The 8,351-nt window shown below is 36.6% G+C and overlaps 2 protein-coding genes across 3 annotated transcripts; one reads left to right on the top strand and one right to left on the bottom strand.

The window, feature by feature from the left end:
- The first annotated feature begins 2,584 nt into the window (after positions 1 to 2,584).
- LOC110714000 (serine/arginine-rich splicing factor RS31-like) lies at positions 2,585 to 6,479 on the top strand. 2 transcript variants are annotated; one of them, XM_021892456.1, is made up of 6 exons: positions 2,585 to 2,762; positions 2,866 to 2,997; positions 5,065 to 5,177; positions 5,517 to 5,737; positions 5,828 to 6,067; positions 6,217 to 6,479. In XM_021892456.1, the coding sequence occupies exons 2-6, from the start codon at positions 2,892 to 2,894 to the stop codon at positions 6,245 to 6,247; spliced, it is 711 nt and encodes a 236-aa protein (XP_021748148.1). In that variant the 5' UTR covers positions 2,585 to 2,762; positions 2,866 to 2,891; the 3' UTR covers positions 6,248 to 6,479. The 2 variants fall into 2 exon arrangements, with proteins under 2 accessions (XP_021748148.1, XP_021748149.1); XM_021892457.1 differs by having other exon boundaries at positions 2,585 to 2,787; positions 2,868 to 2,997.
- Positions 6,480 to 6,549: 70 nt separating this feature from the next.
- LOC110714003 (calcium-binding protein KIC-like) lies at positions 6,550 to 7,416 on the bottom strand. Its single transcript, XM_021892458.1, has one exon. It carries the CDS (start codon positions 7,147 to 7,149, stop codon positions 6,778 to 6,780), a length of 372 nt encoding a protein of 123 aa, XP_021748150.1. The 5' UTR covers positions 7,150 to 7,416; the 3' UTR covers positions 6,550 to 6,777.
- Positions 7,417 to 8,351: the final 935 nt, after the last annotated feature.

Raw genomic sequence — 8,351 nt, 5'->3', positions numbered from 1 at the left:
GTCCAACTTCCACAATCATCCGCCTTCACCATTGTTATCTCATTAATTACGGTTTAAATTCAAATTTTTGGATTAATTAAATCATTTACTTCCCTCATTTTCTGAATTAAATCAAACCCGACCCGTCATCCTTCCAAATCGGGTCTGGGGGGCAAGTTGTTTGGGTCCAATTTAGTCCAATTGGGCCTAGGCATTAAATGATCCAATTAAAAGCCCAAGGTCAAGGTTCAACTCTTCAATTGTGCTAAAGTCAAAGGTCAGCCCTCAAAGCAAGCCAATTGGGCTAAAGCCCAACCTCTCCATGTATGAAGAGGTATAAAAGCCATCAATATTCATACATTCAGGGATATATTGACAGATTCACATATTCTGATAGATTGATATATTCTCATATATTCAAGCAAAGCCTCAAGCAACTAATTCTCTTGCATAGTGTTCTCTTTCTACACATTGTACTGACTTTAGCATCGGAGGGGCCTTCCTCGGCAACACCCCCGAGGCTAGTTTACGTGTGTTTACTGTGCAGGAAACCTTCGGCCCAGCATAACTTGGACCGAATCCAGTCTTCTCCGTTTCAGCGGACCTTCGGCAAGGTCCCATTATTTTCACCCGAAACAGGCAGCTTCAGAGAAACTTGATACGCGGAGTATCATACTATCATTAATTCATTATCATATACAGATATACTAGTACTAATCGGTGGTACGACTATGGGATAACAATTAAATAATTTTTGAATTCTTAATAATTTGACATATTTAGTACATAATAGTACAAGTGAAGTAATTAAGTACTTCAAGTAAGACTAATCTACTACTATAGTTATCTTGTTCGCGGCTAATTGTATTTTGCGGGTAATAAGACATTTGGCCCGTCATTCACACAAGAGGTGAATTCAAAATGTCTTGGAGTATAGAATTAAACGAATTAAAAAGAATTGAAAATTTAATTTAAAAAAAAAAAAAAACCTTTTATACTTTGTATTCAATTCCATAGTTGCTTTGATATATACGTAGTATATATTTTGAAACAAACATACATGAGAAATTTGAGAATATAGGGCAAAGATAAGTTGCACAAATGAGTCAATTGACCATCAAAGGCAGTAATAACTCATGTAAATCAAGCTTAAGGGTGTGTTTATGTCTAGGGCCTGTTCTCATATGTTTATTTTCCGTTCAATTCAGCTCCTAATTTCCTTCTCTTATAAAATATTCATTTTAGTTCAGTTCAGTTTAGCTCATAATTTTCTTCTCTTATAAAATATTCATTTCAATGCAGCTCAACTGAGTTCAGCCTATGAGAACAGGCCCTAGTGTGGAGGAAAGTTTTGAGTAGAATCATTAACAAAACTCATGCAATAATAAATGTTATTAATTAAAAACATATTAAATCATGTAGGCTCATCACTCTTAAATACGCCCATATTAAATCTATCAAAATTTAATTTTTGCTACATGTATACTTCTTCCATTTCTATTTAGTTAATGTGTTTGATTTAGGTACACATTAACACATATTAAGGAACGGAGAGAAAAAAAATAATAAAGCAAATGGGATACACTAGAAAAAGCAATGTATAGAACTTATCCAAAAAATTAAACGTGTTAACTAATAATAAACTTCTTTAGAAGTACTACGTGTCAAACAAAAAAAAAATGGAGGTAAGTATAACACAACATAACCTTTTACAATTTTACATCATCATTGTTCCGTATAGCACGAGTATACATTAACGTCTCCTTCAAATAAAATGCCATAAATTCAAATGAATAAAAATCTAAGTCCATTTTACACATCTAAAGAGGATGTCAATGGGGCGGGGCGGGGCGGATGTTGGTATTCCCATCCCCATCCCCATCCCCACCTAACATTTTCATCCCCATCTCCATCCCCATCCCCGTGGCAGGTCTAAAATTGATCCCCTTCCTCGCCCCGGCGGGTACAATTCCAAAACCATCCCCGCCCCACCCCCCACTTGGATATCCACCCCCACCTAATCCCCGCCAAAAACCCGCCTAATCCCCACCTAACCTCCACCTTTCAAATGCACAATCCTACATAATTGATATCGATTATTTTTTATATATATATATATATAAAATCATTCTTAATATTACACATTTTTTTTGTTTTATATTATAAGTGTATTACGAAGTATTATAATTAATATTTTATATTTTACATAAATATTTTATAAAATAGTACAAAAGTATAGAATTTTATTTTAAAAGATATATAGATGAGGGTATAAGGTGGGGATGGGCGCGGGTACGAAGTGGGGCGAGGCGGGATGGGGCGGGTACAACCTAAAATCCACCCCGCCCCATCACCATGGCGGGTATGGTTTTCATCCCCATCCCCGCCCCACCACCCGCCAAACCGACCCATCCCCGCCCCACCACCCGCCAAACCGAGACCTATCCCCGCCCCACCACCCGCCAAACCGAGACCTATCCCCGCCCCACTGGGGCGGGTATGGCGCGGCTCTCCTACTTGACCTACCCCGACATCCCTACTTGTTGTCACAAATTAACTCCTAATCTCTTGTTTAAAAAAAAAAAAAAAAAAAAAAACTCTTAATCCAACAATTATTACAGGTCGGTGGGAAATTTGGGCTTTTTTTTCTCAGGTCTATTTAACTAACGTCATCACTCGTCCAACATTTCTTAAACTCTTTTTCCCCTAAACAAGAGTACGGAGTAACAACTATTTGCAATTAGGGTTTTTTCTCTCAATTCATCTTCCATTGAATTTATCCAAGCTAAGCTAAATCAACGTTTGCTAGTATGAAAAATCTATGATTTTGACTGTAATTTGAGTTTAATCGATGTTTAGTTAACCAATTTTGCGGATAATTTCTGCAGTTTTAGCATTTCAATCGACGAACGATGAGGCCTGTTTTCGTTGGAAATTTCGAGTACAGTACTCGTCAAACTGATCTTGAGCGACTTTTCTCCAAGTATGGCAGAGTTGAACGCGTTGATATGAAATCTGGTAATTTTCATTTCACCTTTTTTTTTGGGTCAATTTTCCCTTTATTTTTTCTCCGAAATTCCTTCTACTAGTTTTAAATTTTATTTGTGACTTAGTTTGTTGAATTCACGTTTAATTTTGGTTTCAAACTTTCAATCCTGAGAAACGGAAATGTATGGAGTAATGTAGCTTTTTATTTGATAAATTATTGCTGTTTTTCTGAAATTAGACCATTTTAATTTGAGCTTAGTTTAAGCTTTCATCTTGACCTGCTGGTGTTTAATGTTTGTGTTGTGTGCTACATTAGAATGTTCGAGTCGAGGTTTTCGTGACTGCTGGTGAAAGTGGTCTATTAGATCTAGTATTTTGGTTTTAGTCCTGAGATTGCTATCACGCATACAAATATGCTTACTGTGGTAGAATTTTCAGTAGTTTCACTGAATCATTCGCATGTTGGCAATGTCGCCAATGAATTTTATAATTGCTGCTTAGAGTTCATTTTTACTTGTAGTTATTGGTACTTTTATGAAGTGTAGTAGTATCATTTACGAATACATATCCACGTGTTTGAAACACCATGGCTCAAGATTTAGGCCCTGGGATTATACTTTAAAGAGTGGATGCAGTCACGAGGTTATCAGGACATGCTCATGTGTTTGTTCATTCTTGTCAAATCATTATCTGACTCCTATTTATGAGCATAATTAGAGTATGGCTAGCTGAAGTTTTTGAAGTGTGGCACTCTGGCATATTGGCATGTATTTTCTGCCTATAGCAGTGTCAAATTTTCAGCACAAGTACTTCAGAGTCTGTGATGACTTACAGGGGTTGGAGCAACCTAGTTTATGAATATGATGTTTACCAATGGAGAGTTAGGGTAACTTAGTGTACGATAGGTTAATTATTTAAATTTCACACTTGTTTCCGTGCATTTGTGAAAATTTGGCCAGTACTTCTAGACTTCTAGTAAAACATGTGAGCATAATATGTGTCATATGTAAAGTCTAGCCATCATATTTGTCATTGGCTATTCAAGTTCCAGTTTCTTTTGCTCATAGTTGTTGATTATCTGGCTCTTTTTATTGATGCTTGGAGCTTTATTTTGGTATATAGGGTGAATTATGCTAGAATGTGGCCCTACATGGGAATTTACTCTTTGAATTCTCATCTTAGCTTCATAATTTATTATGAGAGAGTGTATATGTAGCTGGCGTAGTTCCTTTGGTGTCTGGACCATTAGGCTTGCATACTAAACTTAGACCTAATTATGATAATGTTTTTACTATTCTGAACTGTAGTAGTATAGCATTATATTGACCTTTTTCTATCAATATAATCATATAAATAATAACAGCATCCTTTACTTGAAATACTGGCATAGTTACATCTATCCTTTGTCTCTTGAGTATGGCTGAATAGATTACAATATTATATTATGGTGTAAATGTTCAGTCTTCCACTGGGGCAGGATTGATGTCAGCCGCAAATAAACAGTTTGTTTGGAGATATACTCCATATTAAGTGTTTCTTTTGACGCAGGAATCTGAGCTTCCATCTGGATTCTACAACACTGCACAAATTCCTTCTAATGGAAAGGAAGCTTTCGTGCTTGTGTGCTTTCCACAAATCAGATGGAAACGTACTGCATTTTCTTCAACCTGATCATACATCCTTCACTCTACACTGCTTTGAGTTATCTTTTTTACAAGAATGATCATCCTTGGCTCAGTCAAATCATGCCATGCACACCACATTTCATCATTCCAGGCTCAATGATTTATGTCTTGTCATGCTTCTTATCCTGAAATCGTGCTGTATGAATTGGAGAAGAATGCTTTGCAATGACAGTCTGAAACTTTGGATTTAGATTTTTATATTGCCAACCATATGCCAACCTTGATTTAGTCATCCTGCACGCTTCTACATCCTTAAGTGCATCAGACCTACACATTTGTTCAGGTGTTGTATTTTCTTATGTTACTGCCTGGCAAAAAAATCATCATTTGGCTGAAGTAACTCCTATGTCATAGCTGTAGTGCCAACCAACAGCTTGTTAGCTCTTCTGCTTACTATTTTTTCTTTATGCAGGGTTTGCTTTTGTTTACTTCGATAATGAACGCGATGCGGATGATGCCATTCGTGCTCTTGACAATGTTCCGTTCGGCCGTGACAAGCGCAGGTTGTCAGTGGAGTGGGCCAAGGTATGTTATTGTTTTGCATGCACATTTCCCTTGTTGAAGTACCTTTTTTTAGTAACTATTATTATTGACCTCAGAAAAGTAATTTGGTATTGCAAATCTGAGTATCTTACTCTCTATTGATTTGGTATACTATGTCATTTCTGTCTCGTATGTTCCTGAAATTTCCCTATTTTTTGTTCTACTCTTTTGACAGATGCTCTTTTTTTCTGCTGGACAAAAACTTTGCCTGTTCTCCATTTAACTAGATAGAGTAGATACTCCAATAATGGGGGATGTGAATTGATTTCCTTGTAGTAGTATAGGGATGTTTATGATGTGGCTTGCAATTTATTGCTGCAGGGTGAAAGGGGTAAGGCCCGTGATGGATCCAAGGGAGGAAGAGTCACTAAGACCTTATTTGTCATAAACTTTGATCCAGTAAGAACACGTGATCGGGATCTAGAGAGACACTTTGAACCTTATGGGAAGATTTTGAGCGTCCGAATTCGGCGGAACTTTGCATTTGTGCAGTTTGAAATTCAGGAAGATGCTACTAAGGCTCTTGAGCACACCAACATGAGGTTATTAAGATTTCTTTTTACTTAAGTTGATCATCCGATTTGTACTACTGTACTAGCCATCAATATCATGCTTAATCGTCAACTTTGCAGCAAGCTGTTGGACAGGGTAATCTCAGTTGAATATGCCCTCCGCGATGATGATGAGAGAGATGACAGGCTTCGCAGTCCAAGAGGTTATGGCCGGAGCCCTCTGCAGCGCTCCCCAAGTCCACATTTTCGTCGCAGTAGGCCAAGTCCTGACTATGGTCGACCTCGTAGCCCTGTTTATGATCGATATGATGGTCCAGCTTATGAGAGGCGTCGTAGTCCTGATTATATTCGGTACCGCAGGTAGGTCTTTCACGGTTTACTCAAGTTTTTATTAATGTGAAGTGCCTAATTGTTCACAAGTTTTTATCAAGGTGAATTGTCTTTTGATTGTTAACCAAGTTTTTAACAAGATGAATGGTTTACTGATCATCTTTGTATTCTTATCACAGCCGTTCACCAGTTCGGAGGTCAAGAACTTGAAGCTTCAAGCACTTCATCATGTAGGATGTGGAACAGTGGAAGTACTAGGTTATTGTTCTCTAAGAACTTGAGATGTATTTAGTTCGAGGAATTTAGAATTTTGAAGCGCACTTGTCGACTGTTATGCTCTCGTTTAGAATCCTGTAATATATCTTCTGTGGATTGAAACATCAATGACTTTAGTCTACATCTTTGTGAATCATTAATGGATTTGGTCTATTTCTCTGCGAAACTTCAAGGCTTTGGCAAATATTTATGTGAAATATCATGGTTTTTTTTTTTTCTACGTCAAATATATTAGATTTCGCCTTACCGGATACTGTTATACTCAATGCCACCATTTGCAATTCGCAACAATTTTTGCGCAAACTTCTACCATAAAATACTCAACAGCCAACAAAAGCAATGTTGATTCTGAGATTATCTTTGGATGAAAATTTGTAAACTACAAATAGATAATTCATTCACAAAATGTTATTCATGCATGTAATACAATGTTACCTACATAAAACTGATCTGAGGTCACTAATCTAAGCTGAGGGTGATCGAAGCTCCTCTTCAAGTGCTTTGTCAAGCCACATTTCTGCGTCTTCCATCATCCCAGGGCTTAGCCTTACCATCAGAATGCAAAATTCTTTCTCGTTGAGCATTCCATCCCTATCAAGATCGCCTTCTCTGACCATGGCTTCTGCATCCTCCCTACTCATCTCCCCCATTCCAAGAAGCGCCGAGTTCCTCCTCAAGCTGTCAGACGTGATCATCCTTTTCTCCGGGTCTGCCAACAGCCTAAACCCTCCACACAACTCCGATACAAACGCCTCGACATCAAGCTTGTCAGCCATCACTGGTAAGAGATCCTCATACTCAGTGACATCCTTAGATCCATTCTTACAGTTTTCCATTCTCTTGGAGCAAATACAGCAATATTTGAATTTGGAGAAATAGGAATACTTAAAACAATGACTTTTTCAGAGATTATTATATATAGCTTTGGTTGTAACTGTGTACGTACAGGTTGAATATGAAGAGTACAGAATTAACAGGTTTCTAGGAAGGTGCAGCAGCATTTAGTGGGACAGATGACTTTGGAATTTTTATTGGTTAAAACGTAAGCATCATGAAATGTATTGGCAATTGGTTAATGGGAATATCATCATCTCTTTGGCAATGGAGTTTCTGTGAACTTTCCTTTTGACAGTATTTATAAATTTGGAAATTTCGGTTTAAATTTTTATTATTGCATCTCAAATTCTCAACCATCCATCTCTTTCACATGACTAACAAACAAAGGATAAAGTTGGCAAGTGTTGGAAGTTCCAATATTGGTCTTTCAATTTAAGGCGTCAAATCTTTAGATTTTATTTGATTGGACTTTTGATGAAACCTTGTTAATTAATGATGGATTTTATGAATAAATCAATATGATATCTCATCTTAGCAACCCTTTGAGAAGGGTTTTAACGGCCTATTTGGTAGATGATACATGGTAAAAATACTACATCGAAATAAGTTTGTTAATTTATTAACAAGTTTCCATATTGCTCGATATTAATAAGTTTAAATCATTTTAGGATAAAATCCCGAAGTGATTTTATGACTAAATGATTTTCCTTTTTTTCTCCCATTCACTTCCGAGTAAGAATAAATTCCAGGCACGAAGGTCACCATGGCTTGCGTAACCCCAACTCTTGGATATTGGCGTAAGTTAACATAAAAATAAACTTTTGATTGGATTCTAAGTTTAGAATAATATGTTACCATATCCTCTAGCCAAATTTCATGATTCAAATTAAAAAATTAATACTTGTATAATAATTGTACTTAAAGGAGAGAATTTGTTATTCCTCTTCTCTCCCCATATCTTGTATACTTGTATATATATCCAGTTGGGCTACTCTTTAATACTGATCATTTAAGAATTAGGAGTTCCTTTTAATATTTTAAAAAAAAAAAATCTTGACATTTATGTAAATAAACTAGTTTTTGGCCCGGACGTCGGATGATGCCCCGAGTCATTGCTTGTATATTAAAAAGTACAACAAAATAAAGTGAAATATATTGATGGTTTATAAAAATAATATCATTTGTTAAATTTTGTAAATGT

The sequence above is a fragment of the Chenopodium quinoa genome, unplaced genomic scaffold, assembly GCF_001683475.1.
Source record: "Chenopodium quinoa cultivar QQ74 unplaced genomic scaffold, ASM168347v1, whole genome shotgun sequence".
Lineage (NCBI taxonomy): Eukaryota > Viridiplantae > Streptophyta > Magnoliopsida > Caryophyllales > Amaranthaceae > Chenopodium > Chenopodium quinoa.
Note: the sequence above shows the minus strand (reverse complement) of the source record. Positions and strands in the feature narration are given on the sequence as shown.

What these genes read in the sequence shown, in the direction of transcription:
- LOC110714000 (XM_021892456.1), top strand. Translation starts at nt 2,892, where the DNA reads ATGAGGCCTGTTTTCGTTGGAAATTTCGAGTACAGTACTCGTCAAACT. An exon ending in ACGCGTTGATATGAAATCTG is followed by an intron (nt 2,998 to 5,064) that starts GTAATTTTCATT and finishes TTCTTTATGCAG; the next exon opens with GGTTTGCTTTTGTTTACTTC. An exon ending in TGTCAGTGGAGTGGGCCAAG is followed by an intron (nt 5,178 to 5,516) that starts GTATGTTATTGT and finishes TTATTGCTGCAG; the next exon opens with GGTGAAAGGGGTAAGGCCCG.
- LOC110714003 (XM_021892458.1), bottom strand. Translation starts at nt 7,149, where the DNA reads ATGGAAAACTGTAAGAATGGATCTAAGGATGTCACTGAGTATGAGGAT.